This window comes from Geotrypetes seraphini, chromosome 13, assembly GCF_902459505.1.
Source record: "Geotrypetes seraphini chromosome 13, aGeoSer1.1, whole genome shotgun sequence".
Taxonomy (NCBI): Eukaryota; Metazoa; Chordata; class Amphibia; order Gymnophiona; family Dermophiidae; genus Geotrypetes; species Geotrypetes seraphini.
The window spans coordinates 26365450-26389806 of NC_047096.1; the positions used below are offsets into that span (position 1 = coordinate 26365450).

A 24357-nucleotide genomic window follows, 5' to 3' on the forward strand; every position below is an offset into this window, starting at 1 on the left:
TATGTGCATGCATTGCTTTCAATGCATATTCATTGGGGAAATCCTGAAAACCCGACTGGATTGCGGCCCTCAAGGAGGGACTAAGCATATCATTGCTTGACCTTTATTTGGAATGCACAGAACCCCTCCCCTGATCCAATCTTAGGGTGTATATTAAATCTCAATGACTAGCGCCTAATACTCGAAGGCCCTTCTTGGCTGCTTAGTCCGCTAGCTCTACCCCCGGCCTGTGCACATGCAAAACCCCCTCCCCTCCCCTCCCCTCCCCTCCCCTCCTCTCCCCCCTATCCACTCTCTTTGTTCCTCCCAGGGCGGCGCTGCTCCTTTAAGAGGTGGCCCGGCCTGCGGCCCTGAAAGATGACGCGCCGGAAGTTGGAAGGGAAAGGTAAAACGCGTGAGCGGAAGCGTGGCTGGATACCGGTGGAGATGTCGGTAATTGGGATGGCGGAGGTCCGGGGCTCCGGCTCTCTCTTTCGGGACTTTAACGCCGAAGATGAAGAGCAGCAGCCAGTGGAGATCGAGTCGCTGTGTATGCAGTGCCACAATAACGTGAGGCTCGGGGAAGGAGGGAGGGAGGGGAGGAGCTAGGACGGAAATATAAGATTTAAAAGGGGGGAAGAGACACATGAAATCCCGAAGGAAGGGGACCCTGAGAGATTAGAGAAAAAGGGGTGGGGTGATCTCATCCTTCTGACTGTGCTTTCTGTCGTTAGGGTGTGACCCGGCTGCTGCTAACCAAGATCCCTTTCTTCAAGGAGATTATTGTTAGTTCCTTCACGTGTGGCAGCTGTAGCTGGACCAACACCGAGATCCAGTCTGCTGGCAGAATTCAGGACCAGGGTGTCGGCTATGTTCTTGATGTCAAATCTAAACAGGTTAGGAAATCTACTTGAGTTGCCTGCCCAAGGAGTTGATTCATCAAGGGCTTATGGGGAACAATTCTTAGTCTCTCTGGCTTTTTTATACCCTTGTTCTCCTGCAGGTTTCACAAAGAGGCCAAGTTACTCAGTTCCAGGCTGGAGATTTTGGGACAGTCCTGGATTTCTGACACATGGGGGAAGCCACTGCTCGCCTTGAATCAGTAGCATGGAATGTTTCTGCTATTTGGGTTTCTGCCAGGTACTGTGACTTGGATTGGCCACGGGAAACTGGGCTAGATTGTCCATTAGTCTGACCCAGTATGGATGTTCTTATGGTACGTTATTGGGCTTGAAACCCTGATTTCAGTGGGCAGGATTAGGAGCTACAAATCTCACACTGTTTTGGAATATATGGTCAAAACAAGGACTGTCCCAAAATCTCCAGCCTGGAACTGGGTAGCTTGGCACTTCCTGGTTTTAATTGGAAAAAGTCAACCACAGACATATTTCTGTGTATGCTTTATTTATGGCAGACTTAGACTTTTACAATTCCTAGTTATTGTCGGTGCATATGCCTCTTTGAATTGCAAATTATTTTTCCCGCTTCATTTTAACCTCCAATCATTCACCTCTGAATGATTTTTAAATATGTCTGCCTTTTACTTTCATTCACTTATTTCCCATTTTTGCAGACGTCTTGTTTACACCACCACTAGGGCTAGAAGTAGTGATGAGTTTGTGTGAGGGACAGAGTCAGCCTATGACAGCAGACTGTTATTCTCTTTGTATGACTACTTAAGAGAGAACAGGGACACTAATGGCTTTGCTAGTACCTACTCATTCAACCTGCTGGTCATATAGCTTTTAGAACTGGAAATATGATATTGGGGAATGTGTCTGTGGCTGGTGTCAACTCCTGTGGGTCACATTGGCTTGTAGCTCCCACTCGTCCAATCTTCAGCCCTTATGGCTGCTTTTGTAAACAGAATGACTGGAATAATACCAGTAGAGGTATAGGGAGGAATGGGGCAATGGCTCTCTGATCTGGTGACAGCTACATTGGAAGAAGAAATGGCACGGGCAGCAACTCTTTTGCTGCCTCTGTAATTTTACCATTTGGCAAAGGTCTGATGTGTCTGTGTAAATCCAGGCCTGTGCTTAGCCCTTAGTGGAGAGAAGCCTCTTGGGCAGTTTGCTGATTGAATGGAATGAAAGAGCCTTTTGAGTCACTTTCTGTGTGCCTGCTCTAATTTTGGCAAAAAAGCTTATTGCGCTTCCTCAATAATTAAAGCATTGTAGGCTGAGTTATGCTTTGTGCTCCTGTGGAGAAAATCTAAACTGTATCTGGATGTGTCTTGCTTAGTCTATGTATTCAGCCTGTGTTCTTTGCATTGGCAGCATTATCCTTGCTCAGTGTAAGTAATGCTAGAAAGAGTTACTGAAAAATGTGTGCAAGTGAATGGCAGTGCAGTTGTGGCTGATTGTGTACATTGAATTAATAAGACTTTAGAACTTTGTGGTCTCCTCTGTCCAACAACTTTTGTTTCAGGACATGAACCGGGAAGTGGTGAAGACAGATTATGCAACCACAAGTATCCCAGAACTGGACTTTGAAATTCCAGCATTTACTCAGAAAGGTGGTGAGTGTGCAATGTGTATGAAAGGAGGCAAATGAATGCTATGAGTTTCTCAGTGGTCTACGGATGTGGATTCAGGTGGGGCTGAAACCAGTAGAGACATTTGGATATGTTGGTAGAACAGATATAACTGCTCCAAATTAAATCATCAAATACCCAAACTGAATCTATAGTGATTTTAATTCTACATAATGACTTGTAGGGGATTGTTTTACAAAAAAAAAACCCTCACCATCTGCAACTGGTTACCCAACACTTCCTTGAGTGTATGATGTAGCATATAATGGGTGTCAGAGAAAGTTGGTTGGTGGGTTTTTTTTTAATTTTTTTAGGAAGGGCTTGCTGGTCCCAGTGGGCATCTTGTGAGTAACTCTCAGCACCTTATGAGGGAAACAACTTCTGTTGAGCATTATAGATTCAGTGCATAAATACTGCTCATCATTTTTCTCCCATTTGGTAACTTAGTTGGGTCAGTATAGAGGCTATGCTCCCATATTGAATGGGGATTTTAAGATCACTTCAAACCTTGTAGTGGATTATAGTCCTAAATCTATTCTCAAAGGACATAGAAAGGGGTAAACTCTTTTTGTATTTTCTTTTGATGCAGCAATTGGGCCTTGTAAATACTTGGAGAGTCTTGTATCCTGCAGAATTAGATTGCACTTATTACTCATGAGATTATGCTTGGTTAGATTATATTTTGCTGACACAATCTGTATATGCACAGTTAGCTGATATTATTATAGAATCTCAAGTAGTTTCAGATCATTTTCTGGTACAGACAGATTTGTGAGTATTTGACAATCCAAGAGATTTTGTTTGGAGACTGAATTTCTGCAGAAGACATAGCAGGAATATATAGAATATAATAATGATGGTCAAATTGGGGCAACTATGTAATGGGAAGCAGTTAAGGCAGCTCTCTGGGAACAAATATTTAGCTATGAAAGTGGACAGCAAAAACTGCAGGATGCTGTGTTTGTTGGAACAGTTATGGTTATCATTTATTTATTCAAGTCTTTTAGCCTGTCCTCCCAAAGGAGCTCAGAACAGCTTACAAATTAGGTACTCGAGCATTTTCCCTATCTAGATCCAGCGGGCTCACAGTCTGTCTAATGTATCTGACACAGTGGAAGATTAAGTGACTTGCCCAGGGTTACAAGGAACAGTACGGGATTTGAACCCACAACCTCGGTGCTGGATTAAGTGACTTGCCCATGGTCACAAGGAGCAATACAGGGTTTGAACCCACAACCTCGATGCTGAGGCTGTAGCGCTAACCACTACTCCACGCTCACCTCTATTTTGACACAGGCATGTGGAAAGAATGTCTGATGCTCATATAAAGAATTATTTTGTATTAAAAGCTCTGCTAAATGAGTTACTTAGCTTATGAGCTAAAACAGATAGATATATTTTTATACAAGCATAAATTATATAGTTGGGGTAACCATATAGGTCAGTTATTGGCCCATCAGGGGGAACAAATACGTTGCCAAGCTTAACCAACTGGGGGTGTTGCATCTAAACATGAGGATATTCAGGTCTTTACTTCTTACTACATAAAGCTTTATACAGGGATGGAAGGGGAGGATTTCTTCCAGGTCCTTTGTCTCCCACCCGCATTGAGGATGCACCCCTTAGTGTCCATGAAATTCGACAGGCTGTTAGGAGATTGAAAACAGTTAAAGCCCTGGGCCCAGTCAGCTTTGATGAGGAATTCTGTAAGGTTATGGAAGATCCGCGAACCCCTTCCCTCCAGTCTCAAAGCAGTAGCGGTCCTGAGTTGCGAGCCCCTCTCCAAACAACCCCGAAGCAGTGTTTGTGGTCCTGAGCCAAGAGCCCTCCTTCCTCCAGACCCGAAGCCATGGCAGCAGTCCTGAGTCGTGAACCCCCCCCCCTCTCTCTCTCCCTACTGAAGCAGCAGCAGAAGCCGGTCAGCAGAGGCAGTGCTGAAAACAGGCTGGCTGTGAGCAGCCTGTTTTCAGTGCTGCCTCTATTGACTGGCTGCTGCTGCTGCTTCAGTAAGTGAGGGGGATCCAGGAGGCCAGACCCCAGGGAGAGGTGGATCAGAAGTGTAGGGGAGGGGAGATAGTTGGATGCTGGACCATAAGTGAGGAGGGAAGGGGGGGGGAGACAAAACTATTTGTATGGTAACTCTTAAGCAACCAGAAACTACAGTTATCCGGCATCCACCAATCCCCATGGGTGCTGGATAACTGAGAGTTTACCATATTTGGGTTTCTGTCAGGTACTTGTGACCTGGCCTGGCTGCTGTTGGAAGCAGGATACTGGAGTATTGGTCTGACTATTATGCTCTTATAGAACAACCCCCAAAAGCTATTTAATACACGATTTGGAAGTTTGTCATTATTGGATTACTTTAAAACAATTGTAGATTAGTGTCAAGTGGAACAAAGTGGATGAGGATTTTGGGGGGTTTGCCACAGAGATTTAATTGCTTTTTCATTTGACACCAGAATGGTCTCCTTATGAAAAGGGTGACACATAGCTTGGAATGGGTCTGGATCTTGACACAAGATATTTTAACCAAGCTTTGGAAGGAGGGTTAATAAACTTCTTACTACCGAGAAACTTTAAAACAAGTCATAGAATCTAAGGGAATGAGATTACAAAATGAAGTTGTGGGACACAGACCCACTTCTCCAATGTAAGATAGATACATGGGTTCTTGGCTGCACACCTTTCTGGAACGTTCACGATTCAGTACATTACAGATTCCAAGCCATAGCTGCTATCAAAACCATCACAGGAGGGCTGCTACCTATTACCTATAGTCTGCTGCTATTAGGCGATTTGAGAGGGTTAGATTAATGGCAAATCTATCTTTATGCTTTAATGGGGGTACATAAAGTGGTCTTACATTCATGGAAAAAGGAAGAACCTCCGAGTTACTAATGCCTCCTTTTACAAAACTGCAATAGCAGTTTCTAGTGTGGGGAGCTGCGCTGATTGGCCCGCACTGCTCCCGACGCTCATGGAGCTCATGTGGTTTAAGTTGCATGAAAGGATCGAATCTCAAAATGGTCCAGGGCTATCAGCTTAAGATTAATCAGATATGTTAAATATTGGAAATAATTGTTTACAACAATGTGAATGTGATTACCATAGATAGTGTGACTTATGTTACCTCACTTATTTTGTTGTGGTGTTGGGGGTGAGGAAGTATGGATGGGGTGTGTGTGCGTGCAGGAATCATTTTCAACAACTCCATGATTATGAAAAATTCATTATCTTGGATATCAATGTGACCCACCATGAGGGAGGAGGGGAATACTTTCTCATAAATAGAATTTAAAAAAAAAAACAAACTTCACTAGTTTTGCTGTACAGCAAAACTTAGTTCATAGGATGTTGGTCCTGCTGTGCTGCCCTTCATATCCTGAAGTAGGAAGACTTGACATAAAAGAGTTAAATGGTGAACTGTTATAAATAGAAAAGGGCAGGATGCCATGTCAGTTTTAATGCATTAATGGGATTTGGTTTTATTCTGTTACCAAGCTTTGACCACTATTGAAGGGATCATTGACAGGGCTATATCTGGCCTGGAGCAGGACCAACCAGCCCGAAAGGCAATGGACCAAGATGTAGCAGCCAAGATTGAGGCATTCATTATCAAATTACGATCTCTGAAGGAGGTAGCTTCCCCATTCACCTTTGTAAGTATTTCACTTGGATTTGAGGGAGGGAAAATGTTATAAAGTTTTGGCATAACTAGTGACCTGAATGCTCTGTTATCTATACACAAGCAGGATAAATTGGCCACACACACTGCTGACATTTGATGGAACCTGAATGAATTCTTTCCTAGAACATGGAAATGCCTTGAACAGGCCTTTGAGCCTGTACTAGTAACTTAGTTTGTGGCACAATTATTGACCTAATTGACCTGAATGCTCTAAAATCTATCCAAGAAAAATAAAACTTAAGTAGATGGTGGTGGTCTCAGCTTTGAGGAAATGTAGAAATCTAGCTGAGAAAGCAGTTTCAGGCCTTACTCTCTTCCTTTTCTTACTGCCCATCTTTGTAGTAATCTAGGCAAGAGTATTTTGGTAAACAATGTTTTGCTCTCGTGAGCTTCATTTTAAAACTTTCTTTGACTAGATTCTAGATGATCCCTCTGGGAATAGCTTTGTGGAGAACCCTAATGCCCCTCAGAAGGATGAAGCACTCACAGTGACTTACTACAAAAGGAGTTTTCAGCAAAACAACATCCTTGGCCTGGAGGTAGGATTGCCAGCACTTACACATGATCACTTTTTTTTCCTAACTTCCCTTTTATAGAGGTTTTCGTGCAGGCATACTGATTACATTTTGTTTATGTAAAAAGTGACTGAACTTTTGACTTAACCCAGATAACACATTTTGAGTGTTTTGTAGTGAAATTGCCAGAGGTTGTGGTAAGAGCGGATAGCGTAGCTGGTTTTAAGAAAGGTTTGGACAATTTCCTGGAGAAAAAGTCCATGGTCTGTTATTGAAACAGACATGGGGGAAGCCACTGCTTGCCTTGGATTGGTAGCATGGAATGTTGCTACTCTGGGTTTTTTCCAGGTACTAGGGACCTGGATTGGCCACCGTGAGGAGGGGCTACTGGACTATTGATCTGACCCAGTAAGGCTATTCTTATGTTCTTAATATTAGAATGACTTATGCAACCTGGTCCTTATTGTTTTGATGAAGTAGTAAATAATGCAAATCTTTGCCATAGTTTCTAGATATCATCTTGGGTTAATTTTTTTAGGAGTAAATGACATATAATAACTGGGAATAATGTGCTCTCTTTGTAGTGTAACTAGTATTTCATACTGATGTTTTTCAGGGGACAGGCAATGTGGAGGAACCAGAACACGAACCAGGCAACATACTGGAGGAGATGAGAAATGAAGTAAGTTGGGTTTCAAGTTCTTACTATGGATTTCAGGGGTACAGGGTCTTAATCCTGCCCTGTAGCTCTTCTGCTATTCCAGTTCTGAGATGCTCCCATGTACAGTTCTCTCAGTGCAAACTAAGTATATATATATATATATATATATATATATATATATATATATATATATATATACCACTTTGAATGTGTAACCACAAAAAGGTGGTATACAAGTCCCATTCCAATTTCACTTCTGAATTGTAATCCTGCCCTCTCTTCCAGTATGGATCTCTATATAAATATAACAATCTGTATTGGTGATATGCAAGCACTTTAATTTTCCTGCACAAAAAAAAACAGTTTCCTGACTTAAATTTCTTCTGTTGTGTTTTCTAGGTGTTGCAGTTTAACACAAATTGCCCTGAATGCAACACTCCAGCCGAAACTAACATGAAGCTAGTGCGTATCTTTTTCAGAATGCAGATTGTCCCAATCCAGCTGACACCAAGGACAACTTCTAGTAGCATCAACCACATGGACCCCTGATGGTTATCAAGTTCAGTCCATCACTGGTGCAAGCTTTCTGGCTGTCCTGTACTATAAGATATTAGTAGTATGTTGAGAGTTTCTTTGGGTATAGAAAACAAGTCTCCCCTGACCCAAAAAAGAGGGGTGAAGGGAAGAGACAGCCCAACGTGAACAAACTACCACAAATTTTTAAAGGTGAACGGGAAGCCCTCAGTCACACAGCCTGCAATGGGAACATGCCCCTAATGCACCAGCTGTCACATTCATACACCCAAGTGGGTGTTATCTGTGAAAAATCCCCAGGCTAACTGATGCTCAAACCATTTTCAACTTTGCCTGATTATCCTTTGGCTGGTTTTTGAGAGCTTACAGTTACAGCATAGCTGGTTCCTGAGGAAGGGGGGTTTTCCCTCAAAACAGAGCCCCGTTGGATGAGCTTAATTCTTGATGGCTATATTTCTACTCCCAACTTTCTACGGAGAAGCTAAGTACCTCAATTAGTCTGTCTAGCTCGGGACTGTGCCAGCTTGGCTGATTTTGGATGCTCCTGTACCCTCGGATGAGGGGCAGAGACAGCCTAACTAACTTATTTATTGATGAGATTATTTATATTTTTTCACTTTTAGCACACTAGGTTTGTGTACCAGTTTATTGCGTTGAATTAACACACGGGTTAGCCCGGGGATTTTTCACAGATAATAACCACTTGGGTATATGAATGTGACAGCTGGTGCATTAGGGGCATGTTCCCATTGCAGCCTGTGTGACTGTGGGCTTCCCGTTCACCTTAAAAAATTTGTGGTAGTTTGTTCATGTTGGGCTGTGTCTTCCCTTCACCCCTCTTTTTTGGGTCAGGGGAGACTTGTTTTCTAGACTCGCTCTCCAGTACTCCTCTTTTTGGATTTTTTTTGTTGTTCGAGAATTTCTTTGGAGCAGAGTGGTGACTTGTTTCCAGCAGAGAAAAATGGGAATACTATTGTAATAAGTTTGCAGCAGTAGCCTAGCTCTACAATTATGGAGAGGATGCGGTATATAAACTTAAGGTTTAGTTTAGTTTATTTTAGCCTTCCAGCAGGGCTGAGTTTTAATTGTGGCCAAGGAGGTCTGCTTTATGCCACAGTTGGTTATATGATGCTTCAAACGTGGGAGAACAAGGAGGAATTGACTTAAGAACATAAGAAATGGCTTCGCCGGATCAGACCCTGGGTCCATCCAGTCCGGCGACCCGCACTCGCGGAGGCCAAGCCAGGTGTTCCCTGTTGAGAAGCCTTGTTTACTCGTATCCCTCGATGTGATTTGCGAGAAGGTGTGCATCCAACTTGTCCTTGAATCCTGGCTCTGTCTGGCAGAATTTAAATCCAGATTCAAAGCCCACTTCTTTGAAGATGCTTTCAATTCCAAACTCCAACCCACCTGCTAAGCAGCAACATCTGTCCCTATCATTCCCTCTGTTATTCCCCCACCTGAGCACAGTGTATTCATGCACCTTCTTGTCCAGTTTATCTGTCTTGACTAGATTGTAAGCTCTTTTGAGCAGAGACTATCTCTTCTATGTTTTGAGGTGCAGCGCTGCATATGTTTAGTTGCGCTGTATAAATGATTAGTAGTAGTAGGAACATTTAAATGTGCTTTATACAGGAACCACAAGTAATTTTGCACAGTAATTTGAACTGGGGGCCAGTTTCTGCCTTCTCTCTAGAGTACAAATTTATATCAGGCTCAAAAGTTTTAAGACCTCTTTAAGGAGTCAAAACAGTGAATCGTCAAGTAAAAAAAGGCCTTCAGGTGTTTGTCTAAGTATTCAGACCCATAGACCTCAGAAGTACCGTGCTGTATGTGTAATCTCTTCAAAAAACATACAGACCAATTGCGGCACCCATGGTCGTCATAGGTCTCTATAACATTTTTTAATTTTTAAGTTTTTATCTTAGTTTTTTAGCTTATAGATATTTAGCATATCAAAAAGTACTTATCTTTCATCTACGCGGGTGGGGGTAAGTGCTTACCCCCACCCGCGTAGATGAAAGATAAGTACTTTTTGATATGCTAAATATCTATAAGCTAAAAAACTAAGATAAAAAATTAAAAATTAAAAAATGTTATAGAGACCTATGATGTCCATGGGTGCCGCAATTGGTCTGTATGTTTTTTGAAGAGATTAGACATACAGCACGGTACTTCTGAGGTCTATGGGTCTGAATACTTAGACAAACACCTGAAGGCCTTTTCTCTCTAGAGTGGCACTAACTAGTGGTTAGTGCAGTGGGCTGCGATCCTGAGGCACTTGGTTTGAATCTCACTGCAGCTCCTTATGATTAGGCAAAGTACGTAACCCTCCATTGCCCCAGATACAAAAAAATACCTTTGACTGCCAACCCACTAGAGACAGAAAGAATACCTGTATACAATGTGTACAGAGCTGCGTATATCTAATAACACAATACAAATAAGTAGTAGTAGTTATGTGACTTGCCTATGGGAGAGGGGGGTCTTTGAGTCAGACAGCTGTATGGATGATGATGGTCTAATTCCTTGACTCTTCCACAGAAATTCCACATTTTAAGGAAGTGATTATTATGGCTACAAACTGTGACTCCTGTGGGCACAGAACGAATGAGGTCAGTTACGGAATTTCTGCTTTCTTACTATAAGATATTGGGCTCCTTTTACAAAGGCGCGCTAGCGGTTTTAGCGCGTGCCAAAATGCCGCACGCGCTAGCCGCTACCGCAGGTGGTAATTTTTCCTCCCTCTTGATTATTCTAGTCCTCTAAATTTCCTCTTCATCCTTCCCTCCTCTGGAGTTCCTTTCTATCCTAACTCCTGTTAACCGCGTCGAGCTTTGCGAATGTAGAGATGATGCGGTATACAAACCTAAGGTTTAGTTTAGTGCGCGCTAATCCTATGCGTGCGCTAAAAACACTAGCGCACCTTCGTAAAAGGAGCCCTTTGAGTTGGTCATGACTCAAAGATACCTGGTTTTTCTGGCTGTGTTTATGCAGCGTGCAGTGAGGAACAGGAGGAAGAAGAGTGATCATAATGGAGAGCTCGCCTTGTTCCTGGTATGATAATTCAGTCTCTTTGCGATGTCTCGAGCATAATGCTCTTAGTGAGACTGTGGGGGGGGGGGAAAAAAAGGCTGGGCGGTGTTGCTTCCAGTACAAGTACGAGGCACTATTGTTAGCTGAAATGTACAAGCTAAATCTTGATGCTGTGCTGAGACAATGAGCCATGTGTGGATTATGGTGCTAGTGATCTATCCGGTAGTTCTGAAGACAAGCTTAAAATGGCCTAGCTAATGGGACTGTATGCGACACATCCAGTGTGAAACTACAAAATGCAAATTTGCATCATGTAGTGATCTACATGTAGGCTAAGATAAATTTTGTATTGGGCATTGGAGGATCCTGAGAAACGTGGGCTTGCAAGACACCACAATATGCTGAAATATGCCCTTTGGAGACTGTCTTATGGTGTAGTTTTAACTGTGAATGTCTGATAACTCCAGGTTAAGTCAGGAGGAGCCACTGAGGCACTTGGCACCAGAATCTCCTTGCACATCACAGACCCATCAGATATGACCAGAGACGTGCTGAAGGTTTGTGCTAAATCATGTTTTTCCCCCCAGCAACTGTGGGATATTTAGAGTTTATGGAGATTAATAATGAATAATTATAGTGGGGAAATTCAAGGGCATTCCCCCCCCTTTTTTTTTTAAATAGAGGCTGTTATCAGAAGGAAGTTGCAGAGAACTTGTGTGATAGAAACATAGAAAAATGAAGGCTGATAAAGGCAATATGGCCTACCTAGTCTGCCTAACCATGCCATCTACTATCCCTTTCTCTCCCTTAGAGATCCAGCGTACTTGTCCCAAGATTTTAGGGCTTTCAGAATTTTTTTTTTTTTTCACTTAGACCTATTTTTAGAAATTACAAGCTATGAAACAACTACAAACTATCCAAAACACAGCACTAAGACTCAGCTACTCATTAAAGAAGCATGATCACATTACAGAAGCATATCTCCAATCGCACTGGCTTCCGATCCCAGCAAGAATACAATTTAAATTCTACTGCCTACTATTTAAGACTTTATACGGAGACAGTCCAAACTACCTGAATAACCACCTCATCCACAACACTGCAACCAGACATAGGAAAACTCACACCCCATTCTCGTACCCCCCAATTAAGGAGGTCAAACAGAAAAAACTATATGATGGCCTCCTGGCCACTCAAGCAGCCAAACTAGACAACCAAATCGCCAATCTACTGATGGCATCCCTCGACTACAAGACTTTTAGAAAAGAAATAAAGACCATACTCTTCAAGAAAGCCCTGAAAAAAAGAAATAATACCGCAAGTCTCAAACTCCACCTCTCACTAAAGCCAACTACCCCAAACAAATAACCTTACCCATTTCTTACTCTTTTTGAAAATGACCAATTTTTTTTTTTTTTTTTGTAAGTTCTTGTTGTAATACATCTTGGATAATTCTTTTGTAATCCGCCTTGAACTGCAAGGTAATGGCGGAATAGAAATCCCTAATGTAATGTAATATAATATAAGTGGCTGAATTTGGATTGGCTTTATATATACCTTTTTCTGTTAGAACATATTCTTGAATGTGGCAGTCTTCTTGATTACTTCTTGAAGTTATTTTTTTGGTTTTTTTTCCCCTGGGTGCTGTCAGTCAGAGACATGCAGAGTGGAGATACCAGAGCTGGAGTTTGAATTGGGCATGGGAGCACTGGGAGGAAAATTTACTACCTTGGAAGGGCTGTTAAAAGATATCCGAGATCTGGTAAGCTAGGATAGATAGATCAAACATACATACATACTGTATATTTGAGTGTTTGTCACTTTCTGCAATCTTGTAACAGGGCTGCCTCAGTCTGCACAAATAACTCTCTTGTACAAGTTCAATATCTTCAGCACAGTTAATAATATTTCACTGTATAAATTCAGGTTTTAAAATATTCTTATTTACCAGTAGATCAGTTATTGACCCTTCACTTTTTTGTGTTCAAAATAAGTAGCACATAACTAATCTACCCAAATGCTGGGACTGATTGATCTCTTTTGTGTGAATTATAATGGAGAAAGGCTGACTGTAGTTCCTCTTTAGAGATTACCGTATTTTCACGCAGATAACGCGCACCCGTGTAAAACGCGCACACGGGTATAACGCGCAGAAACCACGATTTTATGTACAAAAACTTTTGTATACCGCGCTCACGGGTATACAGTGCATGCAGCCCGACTGTCCTTTCGCCCGCCCCGACTCTCCTCTGGCCACCCCGACTCTCCTTTCGCCCTCCCCGACTCTCCGTGCGCTGCCCCGCCTCTCCGTGAGCTGTCCCGACTCTCCGTTCACCCTCCCTGACTTTCCGTGCACTGCCCCAACTCTCCGTGCGCTGTCCCGACTCTCCGTTCACCCTCCCTGACTTTCCGTGCACTGCCCCGCCTCTCCGTGCGCTGTCCCGACTCTCCGTTCACCCGCTCCGCCTACTGGTGGGGCCTAAGGCGCGTGGGCCAATCAGAATAGGCCCTGGAGCCTTAGGTCCCACCTGGGGGCGCGACCTGAGGCACATGGTCGGGTTGGGCCCATGTGCCTCAGGCCGCACCCCCAGGTGGGATCTAAGGCTCCAGGGCCTATTCTGATTGGCCCACGCGCCTTAGGCCCCACCAGTAGGCGGAGCTTTGGGACGGATGGGCCAATCCGGCCTCATTCCGTCGTTGGCTGCCTGCCGGACAGGCGGGTTTGGCTCCCGTCTGTCCGGCCAACTACCAAAGGTACGGGGAAGGGGGGTGGGGGTGTCGTGGGGGTCGGCCAGGGGGGTCGCGGGTCGGCTGGGGGGGCGGTCGGAGGGTCTTGGGGGGGGGGGGGCGGTCGTTGGAGGGAGGGGGGTTTGCGTCGAGGGCAGGAGGGCCTGGGATCCCTCCTGCCCGTAATGTAGTGCGGGGTGGGGGTAGGGGGTCGCTGTGGCCAGGAGGGTTTGGGCTCCCTCCTGGCCCGATATTGTCGGGGAGTTGGGGAGTCGGCCGGGCAAGAGGGCTTGGGCTCCCTCTTGCTCCGATCGTGGATGCGGGTGCGGGTGGGAGCGCGTGCGAGAGGTCGTTCGGGGTGGGGGTGCGAGCGGTCCTGCTGGGGGGGTGAATCGGGCGGGGTGGGAACTATGTAAAAAAATTTTTGTATACCGTGCTCACGCGTATAACGCGCGAGGGGTATGCGCGGTAGGTAAAAACGCGTATAACGCGCGTGTTATATGCGTGAAAATACGGTAGACAATTGTATGTCTGTCGTGGGCAAATCATGCAGATCAGTGCAACCATAGCGAAAAATACTTGTGAATGAAGGGCAGACAATTGACATGTTTTACTGTGTTTGGACAAGGTTATTTCCAAATGGAATCACTCCCAAGTGCTTTTCCTTCAGAATGACATCTGGGGGCTATAGCAGATGTGGGAAAACCCAGTTAGGTCTTCAGGATTTCAACAATAAATGAGTATGCCTGAGATCTATTTGCATATAGTAAAGTCAGTATATGTAATTAAATCACATGCTTATTCATTGAATCCTAAACCTCACTGTGTTAAGCTATTTTGCCTATGGTTAGGTTTAGAGCCATGTTTATGGATTTGGAATGTATATTCATATACCACCTGGAAACAGTTCCTACTCATTTTTTCTACCTTATATTGAGACTCAAGAGAGCATTGATGACTTCATTACCTTACCAGGCTTCTTCCCTCTGAGATTAGATGACTTTTATACATACTTCATATTTAGGAGATTGTTAAAGACATTTTGTTTTTCAGAAGTATGTTATCAATGTTAACTCTGGTAAGGTTTAGCTAAATCTTCCATTTGTTATTGTGACTATTTTAGTATTGATCTGGAATTTTATCTGCATTGAACTTTTAGAGTATTTGTGGGTTATAAATCCCTTATAATGTAATATTGTATTGCATATTTAAACCTAAGGCAAATTACAGTTGAGGTACTATACATTTTTCCCTGCCTAAGTGGGCTTAAAAAATCTAAGTTGTGAAGCAATGGAGGGCAAGGCCATAAGGAGAGCTGGCAGGAGAAGTAGAATTTCAATCCTGGCTTCCTTGGTTTTTAGCCTAGTCTCTTTTTTTTTTTTTTTTTTTCCATTATTTTTTATTTTCAAATTTTACATAAAGTGTACAAAATATTAAAATACAATTGATAAGTACATAGTATCACTTTTATATCTAATACATTATATATCAAATTTGATTTTTCCCCTTTCCCTCCCCCCACCCTTTTATTACTTTAATATAAATATTTTTAATTTTCAATTTTTACATAAAATGTGCAAAATATTGAATTACAATTAATAAATACACAATATCATTTTTATCTAATAGATCATATTCTAAATATATTTATATCCCCTTTCCCTCCCCCCACCCTTTTATTATTTTTTCATTCATACATATTGTATAACATATTATAACATATTATGTAAATATTATTTTCATTATCCCCCCTCTATGTGCGTCATAAAAAAGATACTTAAAAGAAGAAGAAAAATCTTAATATTTATTCATTGCAGTATTTTGTCAATGGCCCCCATATTTTTATGAATTTGGTATATGTCCCTCTTTGTATTGCTATTGTTCTTTCCATTTTAAATATGTGACATATTGTATTCCACCAAAATGTATAATTTAGGTTATTATAGTTCTTCCAATTATTGGTTATATGTTGAATGGCAACCCCAGTCATTATTAATAAAAGTTTGTTATTTTCTGGTGAAATTTGACTTTTTTTTCTCATCATCATTCCAAATAATATTGTATCATATGATATTGCAATATGATTTTCCATCAATTTATTAATTTGTGGCCAAATTGAATTCCAAAAAGTTTTAATATAGGGACAATGATACAATAGATGATCTAATGTCCCTGGTTCTAGATTACAGTGCCAGCATTTATTGGACTTAGAACTGTCTAATTTTTGCAAACGTGTAGGGGTCCAAAAAGCTCTATGCAATAAAAAGAACCAAGTTTGTCTCATAGATGCTGACACTGTACATCCCATTCTCCAAGACCAAATTAGTGGCCATTGAGATGCATTAATCTGATGTCCAATCTCAATGCTCCAAATATCTCTTAGACCATTTTTTGGTTTTTTATTCAAATATTCAGATATTAATTTATACCACAGTGCGGCTTGATGTCCTAGGAAGTCTGCTTGAAAACATAAGAACTTTAAACTATATTGATTATTTAATGTTTTCCATTCAGGGAACCCAACCTGAATGGCCTGCTTCAATTGCAACCATTTAAAACTTTGTGTTTTATTAAGACCAAATCTATGTTGCAATTGTGAAAAATCCAGTTTAGCCTAGTCTCTAATCTTTTGCTTGAGGCTGTGGCTGTGTTACAATTGTTTGAGGCTCTCTGAGCCATTCCTGAGGTGAAGCTGCTGCACTTGCAAAAACTTTTGCTTACCAGTTCTTTTTCCACAGATTGTTGAGAAGAATCCTTTCACTCTGGGGGACAGTTCTGTTCCCAGCCGCACAGAGAAGCTGAGGGCCTTTGGCAGAAGGCTGGACCAGGTGAGTCTGAGCAGATTTTTAAGCAGGACATATTGGACTTCTAGTCCTGATCTCTGGCACCTTCCGAGCAGCAGTACGCACGTCACATTTTAAGGCTTCTACCTACTCTCTACATTCTCATCTGTTTGCCCTAAGGCTACCTTGGACACAGGTGTGTGCAGTAAAATTTAGCTAGCACGTGTGCTTTGTTGTTGTTTTGTCATGAGCAGTGAAGCTATGTGTTAATTTCCTTGCAGCATCTGCTATTTACTAGTTTTTGTCTCTCTTGCAATTTGCCAGATTATTGAAGGGCAGCTGAAAGCTCATGTGATCCTGGATGACCCAGCAGGGAACAGCTATCTTCAGGTACATCTGTATGAACAGGAATATTTAGTTGTTTGAATAAGACCTCCCTGTTTCTAATGCTCCCTCCCTCCACTTTATATGAAGTGTATATGGAGTGCTCAGACCCGAGGCAGAGGTTGTAAGCTACCAGGGGCGCAGCTGGATTTGCCTCCATCACTGTGAGCTGTGATTAGAAGACGGTGTGTGGAATGGCTGATGTGAACTTTTTTTTTTTTTCTTGGATTGTCACTTGACAAAAGCAAGAGAGTTGAATAGCCAACGGGAAAGACCGCTGGTCTTTATTAAAATATTATACTAGCTTGGAATGATGTGAAGTGCTTGGCTTCAATCTCTTGTCAGCTATGATAGTCTTTACCAGTAGTACCTGCTGTATACTTCTAGTCTAAGACGCTAACCATGCATGGAATGTTAAGGAGCCCTTTTTAAAAAAAAAAAATTGAAGCTTAAACTGACAACACTAGAACAGTGTATAAAGGAACAAAACCCTTTACATAACCATTTATCATAAACAACAATAAGCTTCATAAATGCTTTCAAACAGAATTTCCTAATTTTTGAAGATAATTTTTCCCCTTATTTTCTCTTCCCCCCATCCCCCCCAAGTCCACTAGACTATGTAACAGAAAGTTTATTTTATTTTATAAAAGATGTCAACTCTTTCATTTTCAAACTAACTGAGCTCTGGAATGAGTTACCGCTTTCACTTAGAAGTCTAGGCCCCTTCATTTTATTTTGGAAAGCTCTGAAAACTTTCTTGTTACTAAACACTTTAGAAACTAAGCCATTCGAGATTACATTCTTCTTCTGTATTTATGCACTATTCTTACACATTATTGTAAACTGAGTCGAGCACCTTTTTGGCTGAAGACCCGGTCTATAAAATTAAGTTTTAGTTTAGTTTATGTCCAAAAAAATCACTTTTAGGAGCAATGTATAAGAAGGGACTTCCAAATTTGTTCCATTTAGCCATGGGCCTTTCCGTGCCTGCCATAAGCCCTGTCTCTTAACATTATTCAAGTCCATACTAAAAGCCCACTTTTTCAAGGTTGTTTTTAACTCGTAACCCGCTCACCCTAAAGCATCCACTGTAGCCTCCTTGTAACCCTGGGTAGGTCACTTGGCATGCTGTTGCCCCAGGTACAAAAACTTAGATTGTGAGCCTGCTAGGGACAGAGATAGTACCTGCATATAATGTGTACAGTGCTGCGTATGCCTAGTAGCGCTATAGAAATGATTATTCTACTGCAATAGGTGTGTCATTCTGGATGGATGGGTAATATCCCAGTGCTCGCAAGCTGTGCAGAAGTCCAACATAAGAACATAATTGCTGCTGCTGGGTTAGACCAGTGGTCCATCGTGCCCAGCAGTCCGCTCACGTGGTGGCCCTTGGGTCAAAGACCAGTGCCCTAACAGACTAGCCTTACCTGCTTACGTTCTGGTTCAGCAGGAACTTGTCTAACCTTGTCTTGAATCCCTGGAGGGTGCTTTCCCCTATAACAGCCTCTGGAAGAGCATTCCAGATTTCTACCACTCTGGGTGAAGAAGTAGTTCCTTACGTTTGTATGAAATCTATCCCCTTTTAACTTTAGAGAGTGCCCTCTTGTTCTCTCTACCTTGGAGAGGGTGAACAACCAGTCTTTATCTACTAAGTCTATTCCCTTCATTATCTTGAATGTTTTGATCATGGCCCCTCTTTGTCTCCTCGTTTCAAGGGAGAAGAGGCCCAGTTTCTCTAATCTCTCACTGTACGGCAACTCCTCCAGCCCCTTAACCAGCTTTTGAATCCCTCCTTCACTAGACCGAAGAATAAAGAAATAAACAGAGCAGATCAGAAACTCCTTCTAGCTTGGGTGCACAAGAAAAAACTGAAGGGGGCAGTACAGCCCTTTAGTGAAGGAGGAGGGATTCAGAAGCTGGAATGGATTCCTTCCACACAGCTCGCGAGCACTGGGATATTACTCATCCGTCCAGAATGACACGCCTATCTACTAGAAAAGATATTAGCAAGGTAAGAGCCTAATCTCTTTATAGTAGTAGTAGTTTATATACCAAAGTTTAGTAAATACCAAAGTAGTAGTAGTAGTAGTGTATATTTCAAAGTTTAGTAATCCATGTATAAGCAGACAGCAGTCTGCTTTCTAGACCATAGCCAGGGTTAGGTGAGCTGCATTGAGACTATACTGAATGAAGTGCTGCTGCTGCTGCAGAATTAAGGAGTATTTTTATCAAGTGCAGGGTGGATTTGATTTGTTTCAACAGTTTTTATTGATGACTTCACAACAATAAGGACATCTCTGGTCATCCTTTTTAATATTTAAATTACAACCCACTCCCCACCCTGTAGAAACCTGCTGATTTACTATTTTTATTGAAAAACCAATAACAATCCAGCTATCAAACGCCTTAAAATGAGATACCAAATGTATGTTCCTCCCCTCCCCCACCCTTGTGTCCAAATGAACCAATCATTGGCGGGGGGGGGGGGGGGGGGGTGAAATTGCAGGTGGATTTGATTTAAATTGCTAGTCAGAAAGACTTGATTTAAATCATGGTTTTCTACAAACTCATTCTTACTGCTATTATCTTAATATTTACAACCAGATGTCATCAGAATAAGCCAGTTCTTGATATACTACTCAAAACAGTCCACTACAGAGTTCGATCTAACATCTTGTGGGAGTGTTAGCTTGGTTCCACTCATTCTTTTCAGAGCTGCTGCAAAATGATTGTTATGGACGTATTTAGTAATTTCAACAACATTAGGTTTTATTTCTGGGACACTGAAGTCTTTGGCTAGGAGGTGCAGCATATGAGCACTGCAAACGTATGTCATTAGCTTGGTATTCTCTAAATGCTCTTCTAAATTTCTTCTCATCTTGGATACATTTGCAGCATTTTTGTGTACTAAACATTTGAATTTTTATACACTTTTTATTATAGCTTTTGCTGCTACTTCCTGTAAATATTCTGCTGTATGTGCATTTCCTGAGGTATCAATTGGTTCTGTAAGAAAGGCATTCCCTTTATACAAGCACATACAACAGGATTATAGTGGACATTATTCCACCCATCAAGACTTACAAAAAAAATTAAACATTGCATGACTATATAGCCTCATGCTATTTAATTAAAAATGAATCCTTATTTCACGATGAATACATTATAGTCTAAAAGTTATCTTAAATAGATTTTTTTTTCCTTTTGGTTTTTTAAAAATCCAATTTAAATTTTAAAAATCTGATTTAAATAAAATCTGATTATTTAAAATATTGTTGACTAGTCTTATAGCCCGTTACATTAACGGGTACTAGAATATATGTGTGTGTGTCTCTCTTTATTTCTTTTTCTCTCTCTCTCTCTCCTTAGCCGCTTTCTTTCTTTCTGTCTTTTTTTTTCCTTGGCTGTCCATCACCACCCCTTGCCTGCTCCCCCTGTCCATTCTCCCTTCCTTTTACCTCCCCTGTGTCCACCATCACCCCTTCACAGCTCTCCTTATGCAGCAGCAGCCCTTCTCCCTTTGTTTTACCTCCCCCCTGTCCAGCAGCACCTTCCTTCTCCCCCTGTCCAACATTAGGCCTCCGTTCCTTTTTCTTCACCCACCCCCTGTCCATCAGCATCTCTTTCCTTCTCCCCCTGTCCAGCAGTAGGCGTCCCTTCCTTTTTCTCCCCCCCTCCTCCTTCTTATCCCTATGATACAATTACCTTGCTCTGCCCCTGATCAGAGGTTCCCGACAGCCGCCCAGTTGCACCCATTGGAAAAGTCGACTCCCGCTGTCTTTCTTTCTGTCTGTCTCTGTCCCTGGCCCCCTTTGTCTGTTTGTCTTTCTGTATATCTCCCTGCACCTGTGTCTTTCTTCTTGTCTTTCTGTCTCCCTTCCTCCCTCTGTCTGTCTGTCCAAAGCAGCTTTCCCTCCCCCCATACCAGTTCCCTGTGCACCTGCCCCTGTGTCTTTCTTCTTGTCTTTCTGTCTCCCTTCCTCCCTCTGTCTGTCTGTCTGTCCAAAGCAGCATTCCCTCCCCCCACACCAGTTCCCTGTGCACCTGCCCCTGTGTCTTTCTGTCTCCCTTCCTCCCTCTGTCTGTCTGTCCAAAGCAGCATTCCCTCCCCCTTCCATTTCTCTTCCCCCACACCAGTTCCCTGTGCAGCAGCATTATTGTTTCCTCTACCCCCTTTCCCTTCCCACAGTCGAGACTACAAACGCGGGCCCGAGTCCTTTGCCGCCCCCCCCCCCGCCTTCCCGCGGCCCCGACTGGTGCTTTAAGCAGCGTGTCCAGCAGTCTTCACACGCTGCTTCGGGTCCTTCTACTTGGCTGATTTACTCTGGCACATCCGGAGCAAATCAGGGCAGTAGAAGGGCCCGAAGCAGCGTGTGAAGACTGCTGGACACGCTGCTTAAAGCGCCAGTCGGGGCCGCGGTAAGGGAAGGGGGGGGGGGGGGGGCGGCAAAGGACTTGGGTGCCGGGCAGCGGAAATCTTCTTCTACCTTGCCTCTCCTCCACCGTCGGGAGCCAGCGCCAGGAGCTTTAACGGCTGGTTGAAACAATCCCACGCCTCTTTGAAAACTGTCATGCCGCTGGAGCCGGGAGGCAACGGAGAGGGCAGGGGGTGAGCCGCGCATGCGCACTTCCTAGCTACAGCTCACGGAAAATGGACGCACGCTTAGGAAGTGCGCATGTGCGGCTTACCGTTTTATTATATTAGATTATCCACCCTGCTCAAGTGTGTCCATGTTGTTCTATGATGTAAAATCCCTAGTAACAATGTCTAGAAAGCCATAAATATAAGATGATATACATTTTTCCTAATCATGTAGTGAGAGTTGCTATTTTTTTTTGTTTAATTATTTATGATCCTCTTGCATTTCTGCAGAATGTGTATGCACCAGAGGCAGATCCAGAGATGCAGCTGGAACGGTATGAGCGCACTTTTGAGCAGAATGAGGAGCTGGGACTCAATGACATGAGGACAGAAGGTTATGAAGAGCGGTAGCAGGGCATGTAACACAACCCTCTAGTGACTTATTACTGTTTGTATCAATTTCAAGTGCTTGGGCCTCATTACATTAGGACAACAGACGAGCATACATCTGTTGAAACAGGAAGCAGTGGCCCTGCCATAAAAGAGCAGCTACATAAGGAGCATTTGTGACTTGTTTTTGAATAGTCCTGGCAATTAAAAATGCAAATTCCTTGGCACTTATTTGGATTTTGGTTGCTCGAATAGGGAAAACTTCAGTGACTGTAGTGAGATTGCAGTTTTGGCTACTGGATATCGCTGAAATCAGCATGATGGTCCATGCAGTGAAGAGGAGTAGTGTCTTCTATGCTATTCCTGCCAGCATTGTCCTATATATTACATCTCCATTTTTTACAAGCCAATTGCTTTCAACTAAAAATTTGTGTAAGCCGGCCTAAGACAATCTATATGTTAAATATGAGTTGCTACTTAAATTTTCCTTCACGGTTGTAGGTTGGAGCTCTAAATCAAGTGGTTGGTTCCTGTGTACCTTCCTTTTTTTAACAACTTACTTTTCCAGTTTCCAGTGATTTGGTTCCACACAGGATAGACTCTGCTAGTTTGTTCCACATTTTGAAAGAGATATTTGATAATGGTGGCAGAAAGTTCTGTTAAAATATTCAAGCTCTGTTAGTCACTGGTTTCATTTTTAGTAAGGATTTTGGTTTGAGAACTTTAATAAAATTAAGAAAACATTAATGCATGTTTGTTCATCTTTGGGTACACAAGCTAGTCTCTGGGGTCTCTCTCTAAATGACCACTAAGCAGTGATGTTGGCCAATAGTCATAGCTTGAATGGCAGAGGAAATCTGTATACTAATGGGTTAGTTAAGCTCGTACATATGCCTGAGCCATTTCTTTGGTGGTTTGGAGTAACAAACTAATCTTCAAGAAAGGCCTGGCTGACTACCCAAGATGTTCTTAAAATCCTGCAAGGTGCAAGAACATAAGTCTTGAGTTGCTGGGCCACTGACCTAAGTTCATTATTCAAATGTGTTTTTTTACTTGTTCTGTGTAAAGACCAAAGTGTTGGTCAGAGTAATGTAGCTGCAGGTCAATTCAAACTATGAGCACAGAAGCTGGATTGTGGAGGTAAGTGGATTTTAGTTGTAGGCCTAGATTTGGCAAGTTCCCTTTCAGATACAGCACAAACTGAATTCAGACTAAAGGTTTCTCGGTGTTTAGTGAAATGCTGTTTATAGCACAGGTAATTTAAAGCAAGGCTAGATAATACTTTTCAAAGCATCTCATTTCTGCTGTATGTGATATCCCCCATAGCAAGAACATCTCTTAACTGCCTTCATAACTACTGCTTCAAACTTGCTGGCCTGTGGCTTTTAACACTGTTGCAGCATTGCATCAGCATTAGGCTGCTGGTTTGTTGAGTCAGTATTGGCAGCAACACAAACATTCCTGAGAGCAGGAACTATGCATTGCATACCATGCCACTTGGTGTGACCCCATAATGTACCCGTTGCTACTTTCATCACCCACGATGAAGAGAAATTTGACTGTCCCCCTCCCCAATTCACAACGGTGATGGTGCTATTATGCTGAAATTAACCTGAAATAGAAGTGCTGCTTTCAATATAATTCTGGGTGTGTAGAACAGGAATTCTCAGTACTAGTAATCTGATACTTCAACCCTTTATTTTTAAATTTTAGTATGGGGCCAATTCTACACATCATATCCTAATTGTAAAAGGGCTGAGAGTGCAGAAGACATTTCATATACAACTAACTTTACTATGGCATTTGGGAAGGAGGGAATATTCCACTATCTGACAATTCTTGACTCCTGTGATATTATCAGAAGATATAAAAACAGCCCGGTAAAAATTTGATTTTTGCTAAATTTAAAAATCTTTATCATAATACAAAAATGAGTCTTTTGCACTTATTAAAGTTGAACAAGACGACAACTTCTTTGGTTAGGAAAACATCAATCAGAAATGTTAAGTGGCCTATATCTAACTTATGAGAATTTGTTGAAGGTGTTGGGAGTATATTTAGATTCCTCTCTGTCTAAAGCATTAACCTGATATTCCATTTAAAAGTTTTATGGAAGTGGAGACAATTTCACACACATACACACACAAGTATTAGTTTAAAATAGTTTGATTTGTCTGTTCTGTCCAAAAACATATTTTTAAATTACAAACCCTCAAGAATTTTGAGACCAAGATGTAATGTAATGTAATGTAATTTATTTCTTATATACCGCTACATCCGTTAGGTTCTAAGCGATTTGAAGAAAGTATACATTAAGATTATAAATGAGAAGTAAGAAGATACTTAAAAAATTCCCTTACTGTCCCGAAGGCTCACAATCTAACTAAAGTACCTGGAAATTAATAAAGAAGAGAAAATAAAGATGGTTTAAAAAAGAAAAATTCTATGTGAATTTATAGGATGGAAATTAAACTGACAGTGAAGAACTGTATTAAAAATACATATGGAATGCATAAAGATGGTGTCAGGGACGGTC

At 42.1% G+C, this 24357-nt stretch overlaps 1 protein-coding gene across 2 annotated transcripts; it reads left to right on the top strand.

Annotated features, from left to right (window-relative positions):
- The first annotated feature begins 336 nt into the window (after positions 1-336).
- On the top strand, positions 337-22568 carry ZPR1 (ZPR1 zinc finger). Of its 2 annotated transcripts, none has more exons than XM_033918646.1 (13): positions 337-549; positions 714-875; positions 2410-2500; positions 6020-6177; positions 6623-6745; positions 7338-7403; positions 7782-7848; positions 10461-10531; positions 11420-11509; positions 12604-12714; positions 16418-16507; positions 16787-16852; positions 21723-22568. In XM_033918646.1, exons 1-13 carry the CDS (start codon positions 358-360, stop codon positions 21840-21842), a joined length of 1407 nt encoding a protein of 468 aa, XP_033774537.1. In that variant the 5' UTR covers positions 337-357; the 3' UTR covers positions 21843-22568. The 2 variants fall into 2 exon arrangements, with proteins under 2 accessions (XP_033774537.1, XP_033774538.1); XM_033918647.1 differs by having other exon boundaries at positions 359-529.
- The last annotated feature ends 1789 nt before the right edge of the window (positions 22569-24357 follow it).

Coding starts and splice junctions, on each gene's coding strand:
- ZPR1 (XM_033918646.1), top strand. CDS start 358: ATGACGCGCCGGAAGTTGGAAGGGAAAGGTAAAACGCGTGAGCGGAAG. Junction 11,510..12,603: donor TGACCAGAGACGTGCTGAAG/GTTTGTGCTAAA, acceptor GGGTGCTGTCAG/TCAGAGACATGCAGAGTGGA. Junction 12,715..16,417: donor TAAAAGATATCCGAGATCTG/GTAAGCTAGGAT, acceptor CTTTTTCCACAG/ATTGTTGAGAAGAATCCTTT.